Source organism: Cucurbita pepo, chromosome LG05, assembly GCF_002806865.2.
Source record: "Cucurbita pepo subsp. pepo cultivar mu-cu-16 chromosome LG05, ASM280686v2, whole genome shotgun sequence".
Classification (NCBI taxonomy): domain Eukaryota; kingdom Viridiplantae; phylum Streptophyta; class Magnoliopsida; order Cucurbitales; family Cucurbitaceae; genus Cucurbita; species Cucurbita pepo.
The window spans coordinates 4,811,421-4,838,179 of NC_036642.1; the positions used below are offsets into that span (position 1 = coordinate 4,811,421).

At 36.3% G+C, this 26,759-nt stretch overlaps 6 protein-coding genes across 10 annotated transcripts; 2 read left to right on the plus strand and 4 right to left on the minus strand.

Annotated features, from left to right (window-relative positions):
* The first annotated feature begins 663 nt into the window (after positions 1 to 663).
* LOC111796027 lies at positions 664 to 3,011 on the plus strand. 3 transcript variants are annotated; one of them, XM_023678714.1, is made up of 7 exons: positions 666 to 990; positions 1,079 to 1,288; positions 1,391 to 1,470; positions 2,122 to 2,197; positions 2,357 to 2,482; positions 2,569 to 2,719; positions 2,754 to 3,011. In XM_023678714.1, the coding sequence occupies exons 1-6, from the start codon at positions 838 to 840 to the stop codon at positions 2,710 to 2,712; spliced, it is 789 nt and encodes a 262-aa protein (XP_023534482.1). In that variant the 5' UTR covers positions 666 to 837; the 3' UTR covers positions 2,713 to 2,719; positions 2,754 to 3,011. The 3 variants fall into 3 exon arrangements, with proteins under 3 accessions (XP_023534483.1, XP_023534482.1, XP_023534481.1); XM_023678715.1 differs by having other exon boundaries at positions 664 to 990; positions 1,082 to 1,288; positions 2,569 to 3,007; XM_023678713.1 differs by having other exon boundaries at positions 2,569 to 3,007.
* Positions 3,012 to 3,460: 449 nt separating this feature from the next.
* LOC111796002 (UPF0160 protein) lies at positions 3,461 to 5,755 on the plus strand. Its single transcript, XM_023678677.1, has 7 exons — positions 3,461 to 3,754; positions 4,059 to 4,205; positions 4,386 to 4,484; positions 4,640 to 4,831; positions 4,949 to 5,068; positions 5,170 to 5,241; positions 5,327 to 5,755. Exons 1-7 carry the CDS (start codon positions 3,497 to 3,499, stop codon positions 5,549 to 5,551), a joined length of 1,113 nt encoding a protein of 370 aa, XP_023534445.1. The 5' UTR covers positions 3,461 to 3,496; the 3' UTR covers positions 5,552 to 5,755.
* On the minus strand, positions 5,736 to 9,945 carry LOC111795960 (oligopeptide transporter 7). Of its 2 annotated transcripts, XM_023678612.1 has the most exons (6): positions 9,836 to 9,945; positions 9,283 to 9,767; positions 9,085 to 9,182; positions 7,074 to 7,646; positions 6,556 to 6,994; positions 5,736 to 6,482 (listed from the first exon to the last, which is right to left on the minus strand). In XM_023678612.1, the coding sequence occupies exons 1-6, from the start codon at positions 9,870 to 9,872 to the stop codon at positions 5,877 to 5,879; spliced, it is 2,238 nt and encodes a 745-aa protein (XP_023534380.1). In that variant the 5' UTR covers positions 9,873 to 9,945; the 3' UTR covers positions 5,736 to 5,876. The 2 variants fall into 2 exon arrangements, with proteins under 2 accessions (XP_023534380.1, XP_023534381.1); XM_023678613.1 differs by lacking the exon at positions 9,836 to 9,945 and having other exon boundaries at positions 9,085 to 9,187; positions 9,283 to 9,384.
* Positions 9,946 to 10,705: 760 nt separating this feature from the next.
* Positions 10,706 to 14,239, minus strand: LOC111795971 (serine/threonine-protein kinase WNK8-like). 2 transcript variants are annotated; one of them, XM_023678632.1, is made up of 7 exons: positions 13,765 to 14,239; positions 13,381 to 13,418; positions 13,014 to 13,241; positions 12,684 to 12,904; positions 12,449 to 12,606; positions 11,946 to 12,354; positions 10,706 to 11,865 (listed from the first exon to the last, which is right to left on the minus strand). In XM_023678632.1, the coding sequence occupies exons 1-7, from the start codon at positions 13,852 to 13,854 to the stop codon at positions 11,111 to 11,113; spliced, it is 1,899 nt and encodes a 632-aa protein (XP_023534400.1). In that variant the 5' UTR covers positions 13,855 to 14,239; the 3' UTR covers positions 10,706 to 11,110. The 2 variants fall into 2 exon arrangements, with proteins under 2 accessions (XP_023534400.1, XP_023534401.1); XM_023678633.1 differs by lacking the exon at positions 13,381 to 13,418 and having other exon boundaries at positions 10,934 to 11,865; positions 13,765 to 14,238.
* A 1,646-nt stretch (positions 14,240 to 15,885) lies between these two features.
* LOC111795983 (plant UBX domain-containing protein 10-like) lies at positions 15,886 to 21,963 on the minus strand. Its single transcript, XM_023678651.1, has 4 exons — positions 20,655 to 21,963; positions 16,855 to 17,025; positions 16,507 to 16,710; positions 15,886 to 16,294 (listed from the first exon to the last, which is right to left on the minus strand). Exons 1-4 carry the CDS (start codon positions 21,450 to 21,452, stop codon positions 16,064 to 16,066), a joined length of 1,404 nt encoding a protein of 467 aa, XP_023534419.1. The 5' UTR covers positions 21,453 to 21,963; the 3' UTR covers positions 15,886 to 16,063.
* Positions 21,964 to 23,362: 1,399 nt separating this feature from the next.
* Positions 23,363 to 24,763, minus strand: LOC111796026 (dof zinc finger protein DOF4.6-like). The gene is made up of 2 exons (XM_023678712.1): positions 24,701 to 24,763; positions 23,363 to 24,350 (listed from the first exon to the last, which is right to left on the minus strand). The coding sequence occupies exons 1-2, from the start codon at positions 24,722 to 24,724 to the stop codon at positions 23,577 to 23,579; spliced, it is 798 nt and encodes a 265-aa protein (XP_023534480.1). The 5' UTR covers positions 24,725 to 24,763; the 3' UTR covers positions 23,363 to 23,576.
* Positions 24,764 to 26,759: the final 1,996 nt, after the last annotated feature.

Genomic DNA, 26,759 nt, shown 5'->3' on the forward strand with positions numbered 1-26,759 from the left:
TGAATGAAGATCATACTTTCGATCCCAATTCTATTTCTATTTCTCATTCTTAACATGGTATCAGAGCCAGGTTCCTTATGACATCGTTGCTATCGAGTTTTGTATTTGAAAAATTGCTGGAGCATTCTTTTGTGAGAATTGATCGTGAAGATCAACCCACACTTGATGAGCTGTCTTGGCGTGAATAATGCCTTTAGCGATATCTGCTTCAACGGAATGAGTTAACCAAGATATTATCATACTGTTGCACTGATTCCAGAGTTCGAATTCGGTTGAATTTGCATCTTGGGACGGTTCCTCAATTGTGTCATCAATGAAGCCAATTTTCTTCTTGGCAATAAGAGCATGTATAACCGATTTACTCCCGGATTGGTAATTTGCTCCATTTAATTTGATTGGAACAAGTGAATATCCTGGCTGATGAGAGTGATGAATATAGTAAGGATGTGTTAAATCAACATCCCAAATTTTGAAGCTGGATTTGGCTGATTCCGCCATAAAGGAAATTTTGATATTTAAGAACACCAAGATAGATGCTTTGATACCATGTTAAGAATGAGAAATAGAAATAGAATTGGGATCGAAATTATGATCGTGTTTACCACGTTTAAATACGAGGTTAAGAGTGAAGTTTAATTTAATTTTCATTTGAAAAAGAAAAGAAAAAAGAAAACCGTACAGCAATGATTAAAGAGGTTGGCACGGTTGCCAAGAAGTGAAGAAGAATTCCATAGGGGAGTGGCTCTTCGTTTTCCCGTCGACAATTTTGGTTCCACAATTCTGATTCTCACCTCCTTCCGATTATCATTTCACTGATTCACCACAATTACAGCGCCAATGATCACTCTGGCTTCTGCTTATTTATCATCATCCCCTTCCAATTTCTCTTCTCTCAACCTTCTTCGCCTCACCAAACCCCCTTTCACCTTCTCAACTTCACTCTCCAATCTCAAACCCTTAAATCCTTCCCACAAATCAGCTTCTAATCAGGTAAAAATTGCTCCGTCCCCTCTATTCCCCTGTTTCCGATACTCTGATTTGGATTTCGAGTGAAATAAGTTATCCACTTTGATCGCAGAAGAGGACGACCCGAAATGGGATTTGTCGGGCGGAATTAGGGAACGACGCGCCTTTCGCTATTGCGATCGGGGCTTGCATTCTTACTTCTCTTGTTCTTCCACCAGCTGGTGGTGGTTCCGATGATGATAGCGATGCCGTTATGGATTCCACTGATGCTAGGCTCGCTGTCATGGGCATCATTAGCTTTATCCCCTACTTCAACTGGCTGGTGTGCATATTTTAGATTTTCAGTTCAATTTTTTGTTTGGATGTTGATTTTTAAAGAAGTTAGTTTATCTTCTTCTTCTTCTTCTTTTGGTTGATTGGATAGAGTTGGGTTTTTGCGTGGCTTGATTCTGGGAAAAGGCGTTATGCTGTGTATGCTATCGTGTATTTGGCTCCTTATCTAAGGTGATTTTCAATTCTTGGTGTTTTCTTGTTTTTCTTCCCTTCAAACTCACTGAAATGTGAAATTTTGAATATTAATGTGTTGCTGTGTCGGTTGAACTAGTTGTTTAAATTTCCAAGAACTCAAAACAAGTAATGAGCTATGTAAAGAGAAAAATGTGCAGAATGTGGATCACATGGGTTTTCTGTCATTTGTAAGAAGTTACAAAGCCTCAGTAGTGTGCTTATCAAAATTTACTGGCGAAGAGATTATGAAAAACATTTCATTTTGTTATTGATGTGTATTTTCTACAAGAGTATTGTCTTACAAACTTGATTTGTTGGGGCGGTGTCATTGTGGTTATTAGGAGGTTTCAACCCTCAGTGGTGTGAGTATGTTAGAGCTAAATTACACCATCTGCAGGAGTGTTTGAGACTTTGGTTATGTGTAACAGCCCAAGCCCACCGCTATCTAATATTGTCCTTTTTGGGCTTTCCCTTCAAGATTTTTAGAACGTATCTGTTAGGGAGAGGTTTTCAAACGTTTATAAAGAATGTTTCGTTCTCCTCCCAAACCGATGTGGGTTCTCATAGAATGAACGTCGTTCATTATTTAAGTAGCATACACAGGCACCATTATGTTATTCTCACCATAATTTTGCATCTCGTTATCAGGTCAAATTTATCGTTGTCACCCGATGAGAGTTGGCTTCCCATTGTCAGTATACTTATCTGCATAGCTCACATTCAGGTATCTTCACTAGTTTCTTCCTTGTCCTTCGAACTATTCACCAGAAGTTTTGCAAAATTCTGGCCATGACATGAACGCCAATGCAAACAGCATACTCTCATATTGAAATGTTGTACCATTAGCTTGTTTCTTGTATCACAACTTTGGATTTACTTGTAGGTTGAAGCAAGCATTAAAAATGGAGATATTCAACCCTTCCAAATATTCGGTAAGGCGTCCAATCAAATTTCTCGGACGAAGATAGGGAGAGGCCATTTGAAGGGGTCCCAAGGACCAACCAAAAAGGTAAACTCTATATTACATAGACAAAGGCAATATATATGTGTGTTGTAATCTGAGTCTAATATGAGCCGTCTTACCTTATATTGAAGAGTGGCAAGAAAAGGGATATGAAGCTTCCATCTGCTGAAGAACAATTGAGAGATGAGATTAGAGGATGGGGAGATTATAAAGAGACATTAGATCATGAACAATCCAATGAAGAATGGGATGACGAACAGAGGAGAAAACGTTAGGACATAGTTCTTTCTTGAAGTTGAATGATACAGAATGATAGTTCTTTCTTGAAGTTGAATGATACAGAATGATAGTTCTAAACATGTTTATTACACACAGAATGAAGTCACTTGCAACCATTTCCATGGAGCTTACATATTCTTACAACTGCTGCAATTGTTCTGCAAAGCTTAGCCTTCTGTTCTTATTCTTACTTGGTTTACTCTTCTTTTGCCAGATAACAAGTTTGATATTGAAATTTCTGTAGCAAACATCACAAGGAACTAATACAGGATTGAGTATGGTAGTTTAATATTCTTATCAGAAACGTCAAATTTCTGCAATGTCATATAAGGAGTATAGATTCGTGGTAGATGCTGTCGATTTAGGTATAGCTTAATTGATTAGGTCATCGTCTCTTGTTGGTTTTAGATTCAAATTCTCTCGCGTTTTATGCCATTTTTAAAAGGTTAGATAGTTTAAAATGGATGATATTAAATTTATGTCTTAATAATAGGCGTTATTTTTTAAAAAAAAAGGTATATTGATGTTATTTTATAAAGAAAACAGCATATAAATGATATACAAGAGCAAACAAGAAATTGTGTAAAAATATAAAAAACAGCGTGTGAAAATTTAAAAGAAAAAAAAAATAGGGAAGATGAACCAGAGCACAACAACATTGGGCTCAACCATTTGGATTATCGAAGCCCACGGTAGAATCCAGACCCACTGCCAGAATTAAGCAACAATTTATACAAGGGAGCTGAAAAGACCAGACTTTAATGTTAGGATTCGAAGGCAATGGTCATTCTTGGTAGAGGTTTAGGGTTTAACCACAAGCAATTCTTCTCCTTCCCCAAGTTTTTCTTTCTCCGTCCTTTCATGGCTACTTCTCCTGTCGCTTCCTATTCCACTGGTTCCCCTGGTGGCGCCGATTCGGTGAAGCGAGTAGGGACTCACCATGGTAGCTTCCATTGCGATGAGGCGCTTGGCTGCTTCATGATTCGCTTGACGCAGAAGTTCTCTAATGCTCAGATTGTTCGAACCCGTGATCCCCAGGTTCGCGTTTTCTATTCCCTGTCTTGTCGAATGAAGATGAAAATTGACTTGTAGTTGGGTTATAGACTGCTGGGTTTTGCTGAGTAGTTGTAGAAATTTCCTAGAATTTTAATGAGTTTTTTCTTTCTTATCAGTAATGTAAATCTGGGTTTTCCTTTTTGCAAAGTTTCAAGAGAACCGAGTATTTTCAACAAGGTCTTGTTCGTTTTGTGATGTTTCCTTTTCATTTGTTTGCTTGGTAGTTTATGGACTAGATTTTGGCCTAGGCATGAAACTGTCGTCTCTGATTTGAATTGGTTGCTAGGTATTAGAAGGTCTTGATGCAGTTCTTGATGTTGGGGGCGTGTATGATCCAAGTCATGATCGTTATGACCATCATCAAAAGGGGTTTGAAGAGGTTTTTGGCCATGGTTTCAACACTAAGCTCAGCAGCGCTGGTCTTGTTTATAAGGTAGGTAGTCGCCTTTCCAAGACCATCTTTAAAATTTGACAAGTGATTATATATCCAAGTTCTTACTTGTTCTTCGTTAAACAGTGTTATCAGATTTTCTTTTCATGAGTAACCTTTATCATGCTGCTTACAAAGAATTTAGTAGTTACGATTGTTATTGTTGTTGTTGTTCTGCTCCAGCATTTTGGGAAGGAGATTATTGCAAAGGAGCTTCAAGTTGATGAAGGCCACCCAGATGTGCAAAGGCTATTTTTGGCTGTATACAAAAGTTTCATGGAGGTGTGAATTCAATTTTTTGATTAATCCTTTTTATCTTGTTTCCATTGTTAACTATCATGAAAGGTTTAATCTCAAGAATTTTCTGCACGGGGTTGACTAACATTCTTGTATATTTATGTCTGTTTATCTTTTGACATTCGTGCTTATTTTTTCAGGGCATCGATGCTATAGATAACGGTATCAATCAGTATGATACAGACCAGCCACCAAAATATGTGAATAACACACACCTATCTTCAAGGGTGGGGAGATTGAATCTGGACTGGATTGATCCCGATCAATCATCCGAGAATGAGAATAAAGCCTTTGAGAAAGCAATGGCTCTGGCTGGCAGTGAGTTCTTAGATGTGAGGTTTCTTGAGTGTCTATGGATACAAAATAATCTCTTAAAATCCTGAACCCAACCATATTTCCTTAGCTTGTTTACTTGGTTGAGTTGCTTCCTGATCCTTGCTTAATTTCAGAGTGTTCGGTTTCATGCCAAATCATGGCTACCAGCAAGGTCGATCGTGATGAGATGCCTTGGAGCAAGACATGATATCGACCCTAGTGGAGAAATAATGGTTTTGACAACATTTTGCCCTGTAAGTACTCATTTGTTTATCGTTTAACTCTGGTTTTCTTCATCCACTGAGTTGTATATGTTCTATATCAATAACGATTACGTATTTTCGTTTAACAATAGTGGAAACTTCATCTATTTGAGCTCGAGACGGAGTTGAAGAACGACAATTTGATCAAATATGTGCTCTATCAGGTATATGTAACTTCCAACAATTTAAACCAACACAGCTATCAGAAATGTTTTGTTATTTTCCATTTTAATGCGTTGTGATTTTCAGGACGATCGAAGCAAACAGTGGCGAGTGCAGGCAGTGGCAATAGCTCCTGACAGATTCGAGAGTCGCAAGCCTCTGCCTGCCCAATGGCGAGGTTTAAGGGACGAGGAACTCTCAAAAGAGTCGGGGATCCCCGGTTGCGTGTTTGTTCATATGAGTGGCTTTATAGGTGGAAATCAAACTTACGAAGGGGCCCTTGCCATGGCGAAGCAAGCATTGAAGCTGTAGATACTCGGCATCTTTTTATATATTTACTCGGCTCGTAGCACCGATCAGAGAATCGTGCGTTAACGAGAGTTTGAGGCTTACTGTTCTATGACTTTCTGAGCCCTTCAATTCTTTCAATTTGAAACATTTGCTGCTGTAACGAATTGGGATATTTCTATCTGGTTTTTTCTTATTTGTTTTGAAGTTTTTTACAACCTTCTGCAACTCAAGTCTGAAATAATGTCATGCGTCCATATAATTACACTAAAATTCAGTGCATGAGAAATCAATAGCCAATAATTTCATGTACAAACTACAGAGAAATGCTTATAACACAAAAAATGCTTCAGGTAAAGAGCGGGCATCCTTCCACAGAAACTCCAGGGGCAGTCGGGCACTGTGCGAGCGGACAACCATCGAGGTCATTCCCCCACCAGTTGAGGCTGATCTCATGCTGCCCTAATGAGAAGTACAACAGCACCCCCATGAAAGCAAGACCAGCATCCAAAGCTCCTGAGAGAATGTAGTTATGCCTTCGCCACCATTCTGGCTTATATCTGTACACAACAAACCCAGAAAGAAACCCCATAATGATCCAAGTGATGTAGTTTACAGCGGTGGCTGGAGGCATATAGGCAGTGGCACCAATCAGCACAGGCATATTGACAAGTTTGATCCACTCATGCTGTGGAAATGCCTTGACAGCCAACCATACAAAAACAGGAGCAATTGCACCCACAAGAAAGAACCAATTTACTGATGAATAATGTCCAAGGTCCCCGAAAATTCGACGCGGACCGATCAACCCCCATATCACCGAGGCATCGTAGAACACCCTGTCCGACGGGCAAGTCCAGAAGGATTGAGATGAGCTACAAATTTCAGGGATGGTTTCCAAGAGCCACCAGGCGGTGCCCAAGTACACAACGCTAGCAACTAATGTTCCAACAACCTAAACACTCAAAAACAACAAGATTTAGTAAGTGCTTGTATCATTTGTGATGAAGAAAGTAAAAGAAAATGACCTGAGTCATGAACATGGTTCTTGGTGGGATCTTCATGTAATGGCCAAGCTTGAAATCTTGTAGAAAGGTAATGGCTTGAGTCATGCTAATGTATCCATACACTTTGAAACACATGTTAGCGACGGGATATCCCGGGTAGATATATCCGATAATGTACTCGGTGATTATGTTCAAGCCCGGAGTTTGGTTGGTGATGGCAGTGATGATTCCTATAGGGAGAGTGAAGAAAATGGCAATGCCACAGGCAAGTAGAACTCCCCACCATGGCAACTGAAGTTGGTCGTTGTAGTATTCGCATGCGAAAATGGTGAGCGCGATATTCGCCACAAGAATTAACACGAACCACTGTTCAGGAACTTGTTTGTACTTGCTCATCATCTTTGTATGTATGTCCATCGTCTTCTCTTGAAAGCTCGACTTGCTTTGCTGCCATATTTCCCTAGAGATGTCACATTAGCTAGCGAGTAAGTAGAATCACAAAACATGGAAGTTTAGAGACTAAATGTATCGGACAATACCTTCCATGGAAGAGAGCAACATGAACAATGGTAGCAGAAAGAGCAGCAAAGCCAACACCATAAGTTAGAGCAAAGAAAGTACTAATATAAAGCTCCCCTTGTCTGGTATAAGCAGCAGGATCAAGGTGAAAATTGGAGTCAACAATGGTGGAAATGTCATACTTCTGGCCTTTCCCAGTAAACAATCCATCAGAAAAAATGGGAAATGTTGTGGCCTTGTAAAGGTTGAACCAGTAGTAGCAGATTGGGGTCAAGATGTACATGATGAACACAAAGCCGACTGCAACATTGGCAGTGGCAAACCATGGGCTGGCAAGTGGGCTGCCCAAGTAGGAGGAGATGGTGGACCAGTCGAGTCCAATGGAGCCGAGGCCCAGCCCATAAAGGCCCGAACCAATCTGTTGGGCTAGAATGGAAGTGGGGAAGACCCAGCAGACCCATGAGAGAGAGGTGAGCATTTGGAAGAGGTAGCCTGGGAAGACGTAATAGGCGAAGCTGCAAATGAAAGCAACCACAAAGAATTGGGTTCGGGTTAAGCCTCCCTTGGTTCGTTCTTCTTTCTCGTGCAGAGCCCTGTGGATCAAATCAATTTCAAAAACTAAACTCAAAAGTATTATGTCAACTTAGCCATCAAAATTTGAAGATTTTTAATTTTATTTTCTATTCATAATTGTTCTCGTGATTTGTTTTACCGCTAGTAGATAGTGTCCTCTTTGAACTTTCCCTCTCGGGGTTCCCCTCAACACTTTAAAAACGCGTCTGATACGGAAAAGTTTCCACAAACTTATAAATAGTGTTTTGTTCATAATACTAATTTTTTAAAACAAAATAACTCCCGCTAATCAATTTTATGAATCTATATTTAAATATTTTAAAAAGATAAAAGAAAAAAAAAATTAATTAATTGAAACCAAATTTGAATTCAATAATTATACCAACATTTTTAAAAAAATAAAAAGTAAATATGAATCACAAAAATTTAGAAATAAGCTACAATTTTCCTATACGTTTATTCTAGATTATAACAATTTTAATGAATGGTTTTAAAATAAAAAGATAAAAATGTGGATGATTAGACTAAAATAATTGAAAGGACAGGAATAATGAATGGTTTTATTTATTATTATTTAATAAATTGGAATAAAACAAAATAGGTGTGTAATTTGATTGGTCGGCCACTCCATGTTCTTACGCCGTTTTGGAATCCTTCATTAACGTCTTATTCCATTTCATCCCCATCTAACCTAAACATAACGTACAAGTCTCTACTGCCCCTTTTGGTGTTTTTCACTTCACTCCCTTACCTTTTTTTTTTTTTTTTTTTTTTTTTTTTTTTTTTTTTNATTTGATACTAAATGTACTTTAAATAAAATTTAAAATCAATCCATCTATACGAGCCTTACTCTTTTAAAACCGTATACTAAGAATATTTTATTCACTTCTCAAACCGACGTGGGATCTCACAATTTACCCCCCTTAGAGGCAGCGTTCTTGTTGACACACCACTCGATATTTGACTCCGATACTATTAGTAATAGCCCAAACCTACCCGCTAGCAAATATTATCTTTTTGAACTATGATAAGATCTCACATTGGTTGGAAAGAGGAATGAAATATTCTTATAAGAGGGGGAAACCCCTCTCTAATTATTAGATTATTACATATCTAAGATTTTAAAAAAAATAGTATTATTAAATTTGGGCAAAAATCAATAATAAAACATGTGTTTGACAGGGTAGCTAAAAGTTTATAAAGTTTTAAACTTTATAAACTAATGCCGACAAAAACAGCAAAAGAACCGAGTTTTGAAATTAAAATATCTAATTGAATTTCTAGAAATTTAAATGAACAAAAAAAAAATTCTCTGAAAATTCTCCAATTGGCCCATGAAAAGAGCATAATTGAAAAATGTAAAAAGTGTGAGGGTCTATCTGCAACTTTTTGGATAACAGGGGGCTAAATTGAAAAAAAAAAGAGAGAAAAAAAAAAAAGATTCTAGTAATTCCATACCTGAACAGAGAAACCTGAACCAAATTCGCCGGCCACCACATCGCCGCCGGCTCCACCAGATACTTTCTGAATATCCCCGCCCATCCAAATCCCAACACCTAATCTTATACCATTTCAATCAATTTCGTATTTCAACGCACAAATTCACACAAACAAAACAGGGGAAATCGAATAAAAAAAACGAAAAATCTGACCCACCTGAGTCGTAACGACGACAATGAGAGAAACGAGGAAGCTCATATGTTGCCTGTAGAAGGTTTTGACCACCGTGACGACGTGAATCGCGTACACGGAGCCGGCGCCGGAGTTGGCGAAGATCGTGATGAGAACGTGCTCCTTGACATTAAAAGGGCCAGGGTTAAGCGAAAACTCCCAGCGACTTCCTTTGAAGAAGATCCGATCCGTGAGTGTGGAAGCCATAAGACGGCCGAGAGGAACGACGGCGATCTGCGCGGAAATGGCAGTGATGGAGAGAGGCTCTTTGCGGTACCAGAAGAACTGGTTGAGAAAAGAGAGGAGAACGCAGGAGAGAGTTCCGAGGAACCACATTCGGAAGGTGAGAACCGGTAGAGAAGGGTCGTCGGTGGTCGGAACCGTGAGAGCCACCTGAGGAATGGGCGAGTTTTCTTCCGGCGGCGGAGATGTGGATGAAGAAGAAGGTCGTTCATGGCTCCTGCTGGGAACTGAAATGAGAAAAACGATGAGAAATGGAAAAATGAAAAGAGAAATTGGGGGTTTTGTGGTTCCTTACTGAGAGGAGATGTAATTTGATCCGTTGAATCTTCCATTATTGTGTGTTGTGTGTGTTTCTGTGTTTCTGATTTATTGTTATAAGTAAAATGAATTTCTAAAATTGCAAATGGAATTATTAGATAAGAGTTATTATTGTAGTTGTTGTCTTTGTTGGCCATTATTCACACACGTTCTTCTTTTCTTTTCTCTTGCCTTCTTTAATAACAATTATTATTATTATTATTATTATTATTATTATTATTATTATTATTATTATTATTCAACTAGATGGTTAATTAATTTGATACGGTTCAAGCATATGATTCAAAATTTGGCGTATGTATATAGATGTAAGTATTAGATAATTTCATGTGTAATATTATTTTCTGAGATTGGATGCTTGATGTGTTATGAGAACATTTTATATCATTAATATTTTATGTGTTGTATTGTATTTATGAATTAATAATTATATGGGGCACATTATAAATTATTCTATTCGTCACCGCATGTTAATATAACCTTACATTTACGTGAGAGTCATTTAAAAAATAGGGTGAGTACTAAAGGCATTCACTTGTGGCCAAATATGCATATCATTGTATATAGTTCCCGAGTCAAAATTAGGGACCTTGGTGGTGATTACATGAAACAATTGTAAGATCCCATTGAACACTGGAACATTTGTCACTGGTGACTAAAAAGACCGAGGCGAGGCGAGCCGAACAAGCTAGTTTTCAAGAGCATGCTACACGTTGAGTAAAAGAAAAACCCCATTGAACACTGGAACAAAATGATAATATTAATACATAAATTGAATTCTTGACTTGCAAGGTAAGTTACAAGGATATAACTGAATGTTGGAAAAAAGAAACAGCTGAAAGCAAAATTATAAGAATAGTTTTTTCATATGGAAGAAATTGCAGAAAGAACTCATGGGAATGAGTAAGAATAATACATGGAAAATAGTTTGCACTATGAGAAGAATAATGTGACAATGAATGAATGTGTCTAAACTATGAAATGAATTGGTATATATATATATATATATATATATATATATATATATATATATATATATAAGTTAAACATGGCTGAGCCCAGAGTGAGAAGATGTTGGGAGTTAGGACTTGGTTGGATGGATGGATAGACTGCTAAAATATAAGCTCAGTAGTAAAATAAGAACATGACCATCATCCATCTTGCCAGAGTTGCCAAAAAATGAAGAAGAAGAAGAAGATGAAGAAGAAGAAGAAGATGAAGAAAACAAACTTGTAAATCCAGAGGGCTTCATTCAAATAGCAGCACCTTTCTTCTTTGACATCCACCTCTTCTTGGCACTTTCAATAGCTTCCTCTCTCATTCTCGACAGTTCACAAAGGCACTGGTGGTACTGCATGTCAATGGCATCAATCTCCATCTTCAGTTCATCATGCTGGTCTCTTTCTTCCACAGAAAAATTGGAGAAGTTAGACAAGCTCAATTCTTTCGACATTCCTGAGCAGGAGGAGATTAGGGACGGTTTGGCAAAATCGAACATAGTCGAAACAGATCCAACAGCATCTAAATCGCTGGTTCCCCTGCCGCTGCTTATAAAAGCTTTGTCGCATTCTGGGTGGCTGAAGTCACCACACTCTGATCCTCCTTTTCCCAGGCTGTAATCTGAGATGGTTGAGTGGTTGTAGTCCAGAGATGCACATGAGATGATTGTCTGCTGGTTTTCTTGATGTTCAACCTCCGCCAATTCTGTCAGAGTTTTCCTACCGGCACCCACCAAGGGAGAAGAGAGTACCATCTCAGAGAAGAGAGGAGGACTGAAGGCCTTGTCCTCTTCAGTTTCAGAAGAACTATGTTCAGTAATTAGTCCGTCACAAAAATTTGTACATTGTTGCCAACTGGGAACAAACTTGGCAATTAATTCATCTATCAGTTGTGCTATGATGGTAGCATCTTCATTTGACAGTTCAAGTTGTTCAACCATCTCCAAAGCAATAGCCAACGCAGTATCGGAATCGAGAAAGAATGCAAAATGGATATTCTTAGATTGACCTAAAATAAATGTTCAAGTTACCATCATGTGTATCAAAGAACTTTTAGTAGATTACAGATGAGTTGACCGAAAAAGTTACCAGATAGTTCGGCAATGCGCAAATGGAGCGAAATTGAATTATGATCAGTCATGTCCCCTTTCAGTGTCAATTCATTGTTCTCAGTGAGCGTCTTGAGTTCCTGAGTTGAAAAGTGAGAAATTTCATTATTGCTTTCGATAGATGAGGCCACTGAGCCTGAGAGTTTGCTGCAATTGTGATCCATGTCCATTGGATTAGTATCCAGCAGAGGAGGATTTACTGATTCGAACTGAGCATTCAATAACATTGAACGTTCAGAACTATGATCCTTGCGATTTTCAGTTGCAAGGAATGGATCTTTCAAGAGTTCACTTGCAGGTAGTCTCATGGATGCTGGAACCAGACACTTCTCTATGAACTGCTTAACTTGAGGATCCAACACTTTTTCAAGGGAAGCAGGCATTACACCCTGGAAGAAACAAGAAAATGATTCCATAACTTCAAATTTGATGGAAACATTTAGTGGACATAATCTGATAAGAGGTAAATCATGTTCTACTTACAGAAGTAACCTTCTTGAATATTTGGGCAGAATTTTTGCACTCATTATATGGGTATTCACAAGTAACAATTTCCAACATGCACATGCCAAAAGAATAGATATCAACCAGTTCATTGTAGTCCTCATCATAGAGCTCTGGAGCCATGAACTCTGGAGTGCCTAGATAATAATCATCAAATATTAGTTGAAGTTCGTTCTGCTTCAATCTAGAAATCGAGCAAGAAAATGAAAATTACCAATTACACTTCGGGCAGTCGGCTGCTGCAAGACGATTGCCAATCCGAGATCTCCAATTTTAACTTCTCCAGTATTTCCATTGACAAATATATTATCACATTTCAAATCCCTGTGAATAATTGGAGGATCGTGACCGTGCAAATACGTTAAACCCCGCAGTATCTTCCTTGCCCAGTTCTTGAAAGCCTTCAAGTCCACTTTCCTGTGCTTCTTTCGATATCTGAATTCCGAAGTATACCATAAGTGAACAAATAACTCATTGAATGCAGTAAAATGATAATAAGAAACGAATAACCGAAACAAAACGAAGACTCTTTGGTGGTTCTTACTGCCTCAAACTCCCAGAAGTGAACAATTCTGTAATCATGTTGATAGTCTTAGTGTTATCATCAACCCAGTAACTATAGAACTTGATAATATTCTCATGTTTCAGTGACTTCAGCAAATGAACCTCAGAATACAATCTTTGAAGTTGTTCAGGTGACTGCAAAACATCTTCAATGTCCACTTGGCTCCAAGCAACTTCGATTCCACCAGCTTTATCGAAAGCTTTGAATCTGATGACAACAAAAACAGATCTCAAGTCAAATAATATACCCTTTCTTGATCCAACAATATTCAACCTAANAAAAAAAAAGAAAAGAAAAAGAAAAAAAGTAATAAAAGAACTGAGATTGATAGACAGCAGAAGCATACACTGTCTTGAATGCCCCTTTACCCAAGATCTCATCGTACTGAAAAATATATATATGAAAAACGAGGATTAAATCATACGCCAAATAGAATAAGAACATCTCAACTATGAAGCAAAACGGAAAGAAAAAACTTAAAACATTAGTAGTCGATCGTTAAACCAAAATAATAAGAAGTTTGGTGGTTATGCCCAAAATTTCTCCTCCTCCCCTCACAAAATCAGCAGTGAATCCCAAAATTAAGATCACTCAAATCAGATTTCAAAATAGAGTAATTAAACACCTGGATAAAATGTAAATCAATCGCTAGGGTAATTAGCTGAAGAACAAGAAGCGGTAGATACGAATCAAAACATCCAAAATCGAAGAAGAAATAGAAAAGAAATACCCGTATATATCGTCCAGTTGGATCCTTCTCTAAAATATTAAGATCATCAGCCTCAGAATTCCCAGACATGAAATCCGAACCACAACTCATCGCAACGCAGAAAGACGAAGAAATAGAAACAAAAATCGCGAAAAAAGAAAAAAGAGATAAAAAAAAAAAAAAATCCTCTGCTCAAAGAGCAAACGGTCAGATAACGACGATCAAACGAGAAAGGTATTCAGAAAAGGCCTCGGAAGCCACATCAAATGCAGATTGAAAGTGAAATTGGCGACCCATGAACAATTCCATAGCGGATTGAAATTCGTAAGAATAAATTGGATGAACGAAATTCTGACGCATGATGATCAAGGGAAAAACAGGGTCGGCCATATAAACATCACCATAACTAAACTATTTTTGCTGGATCAAATTGAAAACCTAAATTGGATTGCAGAGTAAAAAATAGGGTATTGATAAGATTAGTTGAATTGTTGAAATCTTAAATCTGTTATATCCGATTAAAAATGAAATGCTCAATTTAGGCTGTCAACGTCCTTCAGTGGAAATGAAACCCTGAATTTAGTTCTTTTTATGGTCTATTTTGGCGCTTTGATTATTTATAGAAATCTTATTTTATTTTATTTTTCTTCTTTTTATATTTATCTATTTGGTTTTTTCATTTACTATTTTGGATCACAATTTATGTATTATAGTTTTATACATTTTAATATAAAGAAAATCATAATATTTACAAAAATGATTGTGTATTATAGTTTAAAGATTAAATGTTTTTATGAATTTGAAAATATATAAATTAAATTATTAAATTTAAAATGTTGAGACTAAAAGTGATTTTAATCTTAATATTTAAATATTTGTAGGATGGTTTATTTTATTTAATTATGCACGTGTTATTGTTGGGTCAAACATGAGATTTTTTAATTTAAAAAAAGATTGTTTGTTCAAACGTGGGATTTTTTTTTATTAAAAAAAGAAAAGTTAGATTTGTCTTTGAATTAAAGTTTGAATAAAAAAAGGATTAGTTTAAGAATTTGTTTGGGATGGCTTGACAATAAAAGATTAGTACGATATAGCTGATATATATATATATATATTTTTAATTTAATTGAGAATTTAGTACTTTTTTAATTTAATTTTGTATCGTTATTTTAAGTGAAAATGTTACCTATATTATTTAATTTTAAATTACTAATCGGCATCCAAAAAAATTATATATATATATTGAATGGAGATTAAAAATTTTAGAAAAAAAACGTTTTAATCTCTAGAAGCATATAGCCATTATAAGAAAAGTTTCACATTAATTTTGATGGAAGATGAATTATATTTTTCATTAAGATACCGGAAATATTAGAAATATATTGATAACCGACAACATCTACTAGCAGTGGGTTTGTGCGGTTACAAATTAAAGCTTTTGAAGTCGGTTAGATGCAACCATCCCAACAAGATACCGTACCGAGAATGATCCTCCACAACTGCAAGACCAAGGTTTGTTAAGCCGTTAATAACGCTCTAGTCGAAGGGTAGCGGTTCCATCCACCAGACATCGATTCTTGTTTACTTAGAATTCAAGGACACAGTTGTACAAACCTATAGAACAAATTAATAGTATAAGAGCTGGACACCGAGGATGTTGGGCCCCTAATGGGAGTGGATTGTGAGATCTCATATCCGAACATTCCTTATAAAGGGGAAGTTCGAGAATGTTGGACCTCCAAGGGGGGAGGATTGTGAGATACTACATCAGTTGGAGAGGGGAACAAAGCATTCCTTAAAAGGGGAAGTCGAGGAACGTTGAACTCCCAAGGGATGGGATAGATTGTGAGATGCGTTTTAGAACTTTGAGGGCTAGCCTAAAAGAAAAAGTTCAAAGAGGACCAACCGTTGGTCAAATAAGATCTAACCATGAAACACTTTCAATCAATCCCCTACCATAGTTCGTCTCAATTGTTAGTATAGTGATAACTTGTTGCCTCTATATCTAGTTTCTTTACAGACCCTCTCAACACTAAGAAGTTCATTTGAAGAACAGCAGATTGAATCAATTAGGCAATTTTAGGCAATTAAGGGTTAGATTACGATTTATTTCTCTTAAAGAGTACCAAAAGCAAACATTATGAACAACAGATATCAAACCATTATTCGAACCTCCATCCACCATTATAATTTATACTGAATATGCATCTACTATAAACCTCAAACATTAATACTGTCACTGAAAAAACAAACTCTAAATCTTGTTCTCACACGTTTCATCTTCAACTACATTCGACCATTCTACTACTAGTTGGAGCTTTCACGAAGTTAGCTCCACAAAAAGACTGGCCTGAGGATGCAATCCAGCTTCTTTCAAGGACATCGAGAGCTTCTCGGTGCCATAAACAACTCGAGGGAAGTTCGAGACCAGATTATAACTATCAATGTCCAGACAACCCAAGGAGTCGACAAAGTCGTAGAGAGTTTTGATCGAAGCGGTACTGTGAAATCTCCTTTCCTTGCGTTCTCCAGTAGGGAACCGCACCAATACCTGGTAAATTGAAATTTTCATGAAGATTGATTAGGTTCTTTCGTCATCGGCGAAGATCAAACGAGGCGTCTTTACAAATATCCTAATAGGTAGCCCCTCTTTACTTTCTTGTTACTAAAAAAAAGAGGACAACCATCCTGCTGGTTGCTTTAGAAAGATGGCAGTAAAATATCATTCGATGATGAAAATAAGTTGAAAATATAGAACATTACTTGTGTAACATTAGGCCCTTTTTCGGGTTCAGCGCCAAGTGACATTGCTTTCTCTTGGCGCATTCTAGCTAAAGCAGCCTCTCTTTCTGCTGCTTCACGAACAGCTCTCTCACGAGCCTCTTCTTCCTCTTTCCTTTTTCTCTCAGCTTCAGCGGCTTCCCTTTCCAGACGCTCTTGCTCCTCTCTTCTTTGTCGTTCCCTGGCCTAATAAAACCGTAACAAGACATTAGATGATTAACATAAAACTTGACAAGACAAAGTGAAAACTCCAGTTAGGAACACGGTTGGAAGGACGAGAAGATTATGAAATTCAGACCGACAAGAAAGCAAAGTCAGAACGTAGCATACTTGATCTGCTTCAAGTGCTGCTCGGTAAGCAGCATCTTGTTCCTCCCTCAATCGCATGTTATTTCTTCTTTCTTCTGCATCAAGCCTTGCAGAAACCAGAACAGGAGAACTTTCTTCCAGAACTCTTTGTAGAATCACTAGCATTTCTTCAGCAGTTTTAGGTCCTTCAACCTGCATACGAGAGAAAAATAAGGCAATAAAGAGAGAGGAAGTCTGATGTTCAAATAAAAATGATATGCAAGGTCTGTGAAAACATCTTATCAAATCGAAGGTTTCAATGCCTTTTAAAGAATCTATGTTCCGCAAATACAGAAGCTCTAAAACGTGAGGACCAGATATGCTAAATGAAATCCTCATTGCCCATCGAACTAGGAAGAATTGAAGTTATCAAACTAACATCTCCTTTCCAAGTTTACCACTAATGAACTCCCTGACGGAGAAGATACGATTAAAAAGTACACTTCTTAAATTGAAAAGGATCGAGATTGCCCTCTAAAAACCTACAACATCACCATTTCTAGTGAAAATTCCAGTAAATGCATGAGATATTTATGCACGAGTTCATGTTTCAACAAAGAAACTTTAAACTCCATTCCAAATAAGAATTTCAGTCTTCATGGAAATGATGCAATTCTCATGCATTGAAATAAAATATGGTCTTGAGTTTCCACATCTCTTAGACAAAACATGCAGCAGTTTGGTCTAATGGCCATACTTGAGCACCTTGCTTGTATTCTCCGTATGATATTGAGTTCCCCAAAGTAGAATCTAGATCAGAAATTTGACATTGGAATTTTTGTATTTCATAAAACAAACACAAGTTTCTTATTATGAACCGAAGACGAGCCTAAGAGTTCGTTGGAGGTAGATTTAAACCAAGGTACCCGATTTCTCAACCCTCTAAACTTGTTTGTAATCCACTATCTATGGGGTCCTATTGCTACCTGATATTCTTCTTTTGGTAAACTAACCATCAATTTTCCCATGAGTGCTAGCTACTATTTGCGTAAATCACTAGTTAGTTTCACATAGAAACTTCCAAAGCCATTTGTTCAGTCTTTGCCTTATGTTACCAACAACAATACCGCCTCTTTCCAAGGGTTGAAAGATGATATTCCAGTTCACCAGCTGAAACAACCTTCTTTCTTTATTGCCTTCGCACAAAAAAAGTCCCACTCTCTCTAAAAACAGATCCACTTTTCTAGGATATGAAAGATAGATGTAAAGTATGTGAGTATGCTTAGATAACACTGATTGCCATAAGTTGAGCCTACCCCCTTCTAATAGGCAAAAGTCTTTCCACGCTACCCCTACTACCCTCTACAAACAGTTCAACCCTTCAATACTAAGATTCCAAAAGTCTTTTCATTGTTAGAGCTTCGATCGAAGCACATTTCCACATAAGACATAAGAAATCCATTAATGTTTTGTTTGGCGTCTGCATTTGGTAAGAAATAATGCCAAATTCCATAAATTTAAAAGGTAGAAATGTTTTATAATTCCTATTTGCATTTGAAACTAAATTGATTTGAGATCATATTAATTAAAATTTCTTCTTTCGATGCTCCTGAGAAATGAAAAGAAAACATAATATTTTATTGTTATGCCCTTCACTGAAATTGATGGTGATTTGTTCTGTACAGCCACAGAGAAGAAAATCAAAAGAAGCAACTTTTTTTTTTTTTTGTCCATTTCTTCTTCAAACAATGTATGAAAACATAAAACTAAAAAGTTATATATATATATATATATATATATATATATAGATATAGGGGAAAAGATCGAGTTAATATAAAAGGAACAAAAGAACATATTATTCTTATTAAAATTGATAAATAAAAAGGATAAAAACAATTACTATGCCTTCTCACGTAGTTTGGGGTACCAAAAATTATCAAATTTGACACCCTCATGCTAGCACCTCCTTTCCAAGCTGTACTACAATCTCTCCATTTTATCTTCTTCCCCTATATTCAAGAAATAAAAATCACTCTACCTGAAAGATCCACCCAATGAGATTGCCTCCTTCAAACAACGGTAAGTTAAAATTTACCCCTTAGATCCGAGGCTTTCTTGATTACTCAAAAATAACTCACTAGTTTTGTCAACTTCTCCATCGTCAAATACAATATGGATAATTTCTCTCCCTTGCATTCTCACCCAATGCCCCCTTGCCTAGATTCGGAATTCGTCTTTCCTAAGTGAGTTTCTCAATCCCTACCAACAATGCTTCCAAGCTAAAGTTGGTTGTTGGAATTTTTTGGACATAAATTTGCATGTATTGCAAATCCTCGAGCAGAAATCCAACCTAGATTCTACTCCAAATCTACTTCATTTTTTTACTTCATAGTTTATATAAGCTATAAGTATGGTTGTTAAGCAGATATTTGGAACTTTCGAGAGATCTGGTCTCTCCAGAAACTCATCAAATTATCTGTTGTCTTTTCCCTCTCAGGCTCTCACTTTCTTTGTTACAACTCTTGATTACCTAACTAGCTAACCCACGCTGCCTTTGAACAAGGACCACAACTTTCACTTCTCTAGTCTCCAGTCCATGCCTCTCTAACAGCAATAACTCTTAAATTTAGTAATCTTTGTTCAGAAATTGCCACAGAGAAAATCATACTCTTAAGCCAGGCATTGAAAATTTCATAGAATTCCATCCCATCTTGATGCGTCTTTACTTCCAAAATTAGGTCCCAATCCTGTCCCTTTGTCCTTGGTTTACAACTTTTAAAACAAAGGCAAGAGTTCACCTTCATGTCCCAACCAGTAATCAAACTTCTTCCATTTGAAGGAAACACCTCCTACATGAAAGGCTTTGTTATTCTACCAAATGCAATTTTATGAAAGAAATTTCGGTTTTCATCTCCTCCTCTAAATCATTATCTTTTGCATTCTGGTTCCAATAAGACTTCCTCCTCAACTACAATACTTTTATTAAGCTCGATTTTTCATTTCAATTTTCATCAAGATACACAGTCTTCCAACTCATCCAATCTTCTAATTTCTCTTCTGTAATATTATTGTTGGTTGAAAAAAGGTTCTCAGACTCCTATTCTTTCCACTTCTCTCGCTGCTCATCCATCATCAGAAGAAAATTATAGTGATGAAGCGATGTATTTTGAAATAAAATTACAAACCCTTTCAACCTTGTAAGTTCAGAGGGGGAGATCTACAATCCCACTTGCATATCACCAAAAATCTATTCATGAGTCGACATTTCTCTCGCAAAACTAAGAACAAATGAATATACCAAAGGTCATTCAGATTGTGGATTTCAAGATCACATGCCAGAACTCAAGTAAGCTTTCGATGTAATATAACTATAATGTTTGAGGTTTCCATCTTCCAATGAAAATATGCATAGAGAAGCTACTCATATTACAAAATTCATAGTAAAATTGATATCATAAGAAGTCAATCAACATGAACAGATTTTTCTCTTGGTTCTTGGTGATCATCCTTAGAAGAGAGGAAAATCATTTGGCTACCACATTTTAAAGCTTTTTTGCACTTACGGGTTCAAATAAAGAATAAGTCTTCAACAAGAAAGAAGAGTCTTTTGATTCTCTCCTTTTCGAGGCTCTCGTGTAAATTCTATGGCCCTATCGCAACTACAACATAAGTAATCATTGTCACTTCGAAGATATTTCTATTAACGTTCCTTAGATTGGGGATGCCTGTTCTCCCTTGTTGTAAGTCCATTTATCCAATGAAATTAGTTTCTTGTAGTAATGAAACTGAGAAGTCGATGTTGAAAGAAAAAAACAAACAGCAATGAAAGAAAATAAGAATACCTGCTGAAGCAGTGCGATCCTCTGATTTGTAGCTGCCATAACCACAGCACAAAAAGGGTACCGTGAAGCTTTCAAGCTATTACTCATCTTAAAACCTTCACTAGCCCGAATACTCCCTCCCCACGAAACAAAGTTCTCGTTCACAAACGCCGCAACAGTCTCCGAACACAAGGTCCTCTCGCAGAACAACGGCGTATCCGGATGATCAGGAGAGTGCAAGTAAACAAACAAAAGCTTAAAGGCATTCCTAGAACGCTGCAACGAGTCCATGAACCCTTCCCCCACAAAATTCGGTCTAGTCGTCCCAAAATCCCTCTCAAACGCGGACACAAAATCGACAGCCTCCGATGTAGCCGCAGAAACAGAAACCAACCGAGCCGACGACTCACCGTTCCGGCCAGAACCGGACCCCAGACCAATCACACCAAGAGAATACGAAAGAATACCACCAGCAGCCCATAATCCCAGACCAATAGCACCCGAAACAAGCCCTAAACTACCAGAAATCACAGAAATCGGAAGCGTGATGATTTTCCAAGCAAAACTCGGGGGCGGAGCGGCATTTTGTTGCGGTTCCGATCTCTCAAGCATTTGTCGCATTGCAGGGTCCAAATGTACGTCGCCACCACCATCATCAGCGGCGGCAGAAGCAGAGGATTCCGAAGTGGTGGAAGTAAAAGAAGAAACAGCGCGTTCGAGGTCCCAACCGTGAGCGGAAAGGATTTCGGTGCAGATTTCGGGATCTTCTAAGCCTGTAATCGCTTGGAAATAGGCTAATTTATCAGCAACATCAACCATATCCGGCAAGGACAAAAAATGAATGGAAGAATTTTGTGGGTCTCTTTCGTTCGTCTCGTTTCAAATTCCTCAGAGAATGATCGGCCTCAAATCTTCTTCTTCGCCCTCTCTCGATCAATCGTCACAAAAGATGAGATGCTGATCATACCCCGGTGAAACGCGTCGAAGTAAAATAATTCTGTTTTTTAAATAAATCTATTTTAATCTCTAAAACGCTTCATTTGTCAAATGTCAATTTTGCCTTACACTTTCAAAACTTTCTCAAATAAAATCAATTTAAATTCTAAATTTTCATAACTAAATTAGTTTATATCCTTACTTTCCCTTATTCCATCTTAAATCAAATCATGATTACTCTTAAGTAAATCATGTGAAAGGGAAGTATCTTCTCTACTTCTGGAGCCTGACCTCGCACCGTACTGGTTATCACTGCTCAAGCTCTGGCTTCCATACATCAGGAAGATGAAGCCTCTGCTGCACTCGAAGTGCGTTGCAGAGATGGATTTTCTTCACAAGATGGACCACGATGAGCTGCGGTCGAACTTCGAGTGGCCATCGTTTCCTTCGTATTACCATTGCCTTCGAATCACATCTTATTCTCTTTTTTTTTTTTTTTTTTTTTTTTTTTNACAAGGGGTATAAAAGTAAAAGACTATCTCACTCGACATAGAATTGCTTAAAGCACGCTTAACCATGGAGTTCCTATAATTGAATCATCAAAAAGAAAAGTGCATCTTGTTGGTACATGTAGTAACTTTTATTCCGTTTTAAGTCTTTCTTGGTCCTCCTATCCTTGAGATTACCCTCATTCGGATGTAGTCTCGGTTCATTAATGTACCCCTCCTTTACTCAGATGTGGCATGTTCACCAACTTCCACCTTGATTCGTCCTCAAACCCCATCTTATTGGGAGAGGTATTGCTCTGATACTATTTGTATCAACCCATGTCCAGGATTCGAGACATTCTCCTACATCCCCTGCAACATGGTCATCTTAACTACTTATCACTTCTAAAAGTGAATACTATTCCCACATATCAATACATGTTCTTTCAGCGTGCTTGTCCTCACTCACATGCATTTTAGAAAATTTTCTACGAAGTCACCCAACATAAAGTTACTCCAAACAAAGCACGTTCAACCATGAAGTTTACAAATGAGGCTTTATAAATCTATTGTGTTCCTCAAAAGTCACACCAAACTCGACAAAAGCATAGGACAATCATGAAATTTAGGTAATTTTATTTTGTTTTCTGAGAATTAAAAAGAGGAAAAAAAAAACTCTCAAGAACTAAAAGAAGTGAAACTTTAATATTGCACTATAGGCATGGCAGAAATGCATTGTTCAACAATAGCAAAACTCGTACATCTGATGCATAACATATGATAGCAATAGCAAGCTTTTTATAGAACAAGGTATAAATGTTATCATATAACCAACTTTATTTTATGTTCTTCAATATTTAATATCATGCCCTTTTGTACTCTCACCATTAATCATTTTTGTATCTTTCAACAAAATTCACCAACATTTTAAATATCAATAATTTTAAAATAATTTTAAAATAGAGACAAAAAAAAAAATCATAAATTACTAGATTTTTCTTAAACTCTGTTATAAATTCTTCGAATATGAACATAGATATAAAATATGTTACTGTTAAAATTGTCTGAGATTCCCAAAATCTAATGGAGAAGAGAGGCATTGGGATAGACATGACACCATATGCCATATGGTTGCATTATTGTCCCTTAATTTTAAGGACTATGCTTGTCTATTTTGAGAACATTATTTTCTTCATTAAAATTTAATCTTGATTCGGTTATCATAGATTTACGAAATCATAGAACAAAGTTTAGCTGGTCAAGAATGCCGTATATCATCGATCAAGAAATCAATATATACTAGGATCGACAAGAAAATGACAGTTTATATGTTGTACTAAAATTCTTGTTCTCGTTTCTAAATTGTTTTTGTACGTCAATCCTGTCGTTGAACAAGATAAAAAGAAGGTTTAATAAAAAAAAGAAGACTGGAATTGAGAGAGAAAACCAATTTGTAGACAAGAATAGAAAAGATATAAAGATCCAAAATGTGAACTATAAGAGTAATTAGCCCCAGAATTTACCATGATCCTCCACCCAACATCCCACTCCAATACCCACTTGAATCTCCATGCTCTTTCCCTTCCTCAACTCCATTAGCCCCTTGCTTCAAATCCTCAAATGGCAGCTGCATAACCCTCCCTCCCCCGCCATTGCTAGCCTCGCCCGGGACAACGCCATATCCATCGAGAGAGAATCCGAGGCTCGGCTTGAATTGATCATGGAGATGAGGAAACCCCGATGCGTAAACGGAGGCAGGATCAGGGACAATAGAAGGCATTGGAATGAAACAATTTAAAGCCTTAGAGTTGGTCGCCATCCCGGTGAGAAGCTCCATGGCCGAAAGCTGATTGGACGATGGAAAGGACAAATTGAGATCTTGGGAAGGAGTGGTTTTGGGGGTTTGAGGGAGATGAAGAGGGTTCTTTGGAGGAAGATTAGAACAAGTGGGAGATGTGGATAAAGTAGAAGAAGAAGAAGAATTAGAAGAAGTAGTAGTAGTAGTAGAAGAAGAAGAAGAAGGCCTTTTGTTCTTCCTTGAGCCACCTCCGACAGGAATGTTTCTTAAGGAACCACCTTCAGTCCAATACCTTCGACATGTTTTGCAAAAGTATCTTGGTTGTGTGAGGCTATAGTTATTGTAATAACAAAACTTAGTATTGCTGGAATTGCACCTCGGACAATTCAAAGCTTGTTCCTTTTGTGCTCTAATTTTCCTCTCAACAACAGATACACCACTTGGTTTTGGGCAAGTGTTTCCCACAATTTCTTCATTGGGTTTCAACACAATCTCCTAAAAACAACATCAAAACAACAAAACATGGTAAATTTGACAGACATAACAAAACAAACCTGATTGCTTTATGCTTTACAACCCTTTTCCTTTTCACAAAAATTAAATTAAACAGAAAGGAGAAACAGCCAAAATGGTTTCAACAAAGTATCAATTTTGTCACTCAATACACTTCGGGGGAAGTGGAGATCAAACAATTCAAAAAGCAAAAAAAAAAAAAAAGTAGTGTTCTTTTGTTTTGTTCTTCATGGCCATGCCTATAAACCAAACCCCACAAACAAAAGTTTCAAACTTTGAGAACAGATCATGAAGAACCTGAAGAACAAGAAGAAGAACAACAACAAAATTACCTGAGGCCATTGAGCAGTATCCATAGAATTGAAGGATTTTTTGTGTTTTTTTTTTTTTTTTTTTTTGTTNTGGAGTGAAGTGATGAGCCTTGAAAGTGGTGTAGAAAAGCTGGAAAAAGAATGTTTCCAGATGGTTCATGTGGAAGTTCTGCCTATGAATTGCTAACCCTTCTTTTATCTGCGAGAAGCAGAGAATTTTATTCCTTATTATTTATTTTATTTTTTTATTTATTTATGTTTTAATTATATTCTATATTTCTGGAGACACAATAATTATATAGCTAGAGTTAGTGGGAATATTTGTCCCCAAATAAAAAATATGAAACTCCTCACTGTGTGGGTGGGTTTCTTATCATACTGCTAACCACCACAACTCATATCAATTTTAAATTGGGTTCATTTTTCTCTCTCGAATCGGCTACATGTTGCTCTTTCTAATTCACTCCGTAACTTATTTTCCTCAAAGATCTATCCTTGTTTCGTGTTTTTATCGATGCAGCAACTTCTTCGTTACAATGTGACTAACAATTCACACCGAATGATTTTTTTCTCTGACTCAAATATGGTACATTTGTTTGACTCAAGCGTGTTATTCCCTTAAAAAAATATCATACTGTTAATCAATTTTTAGTATTTATTAAATTTTGTTATTTCGTTTATTATTTTAATAATATAACTTTTTCGAACTGTTTGAGATTAATTTTTATATTATATTTATTAGAAATATAAGATAAAATTTGCTAAAATCTAAAAAAAAACATTTTTTTTTTAAGTTAGTAATATGTAGTAAATAACATAGGTTTTTAGAAATAGCAAATTTACAACAAGAATATATAATAAAACAAAACCCATAAAGTAGGAATTCCAAATAGAACCAAGTATAGTACTTCAAAAAATAATATATTCCGAAAAATTAAAATAACAATTAAAGGGATTCAAAAACAGAAAATAAACAAAAATTAAGAAATTCCACGTGTAGTAGTTTTCCATTTTTTTAGTTTATTTATTATGAATTAGGTTCTCTATATCTTTTAAAAAATAATAATAATAATTAAAATACAAAATGTCATATAAAACTCCATAAATTTATTTCTTTAAACGAGTGGATACAAAATTTATTTAGTGAGAAATTTTCGGATAAGATATTTATATACACGTAATTAAATATTATAAATCAAGAGATGAATTTCCTTTTCAAACTAAGTCACTTGATAGATGTCTTGATCATCCAATTTGTACGCCTTTGATCAATTTTAAAAAAATCATTGATCATAAATGAAAATTAGAATACAAAATAGAGCCGTTGGACCTAGTTTGGTTGATATTTAACCTAATTAAGTCAATTTAAATAAACAAATTGAAAATATTTTTTATGGTAATTTTTTAAAAGTAGGAAAATAAAAAGGAAAAAAATGGGGTCGAGTCAGTTAACTGCTCCACGTCAGATTGAAATATTCGTTGAAACGACATGACGAAAAATTCTCATTCGCACGCCATTCTTTAAACCACTCTCTAACCACTTGACTTCTATCAGTCGTCTACCCTTTTTTTTTACCTTACTATTTTACTTTTTTCTTTTCTTTTCTTTTTTAAGATAATAAGCAATAACCTCATTTTCTTTTAGTTCAAATTTTTTTTAAATGTTTTTTTTTTTTTTTTACTTTTAAAAATCTATTTTAATATTGAACTTGAATATATTTTTTTTAATTATGTTTATTTTCTCATAAATTATTTTTCATGCTCTAACTTTTAGATCAAGTTCTACTCTACCAATAATGGTTTATAACATATATTATCGATTAAAAGTTGTAATGTTTGAGGGAAGAAAGTCTATACGAATGAATTGAGAGCACATTTAAACTAAAGTACTGTGAAAATATGATATGATAAAAACTACATATACTAATAACATAGGTTAAGTTGTAGAGACAGTTTCCCTCTCAAAAGTAATTCAAATATCGTAATTCAAATATTGTAGATGACAATAATGCAAGTCTTAATCAAATTTTAAATAAAAAAATAAAATTTGAAAGTCTAATTTTTTTTTTATTGAATTTAA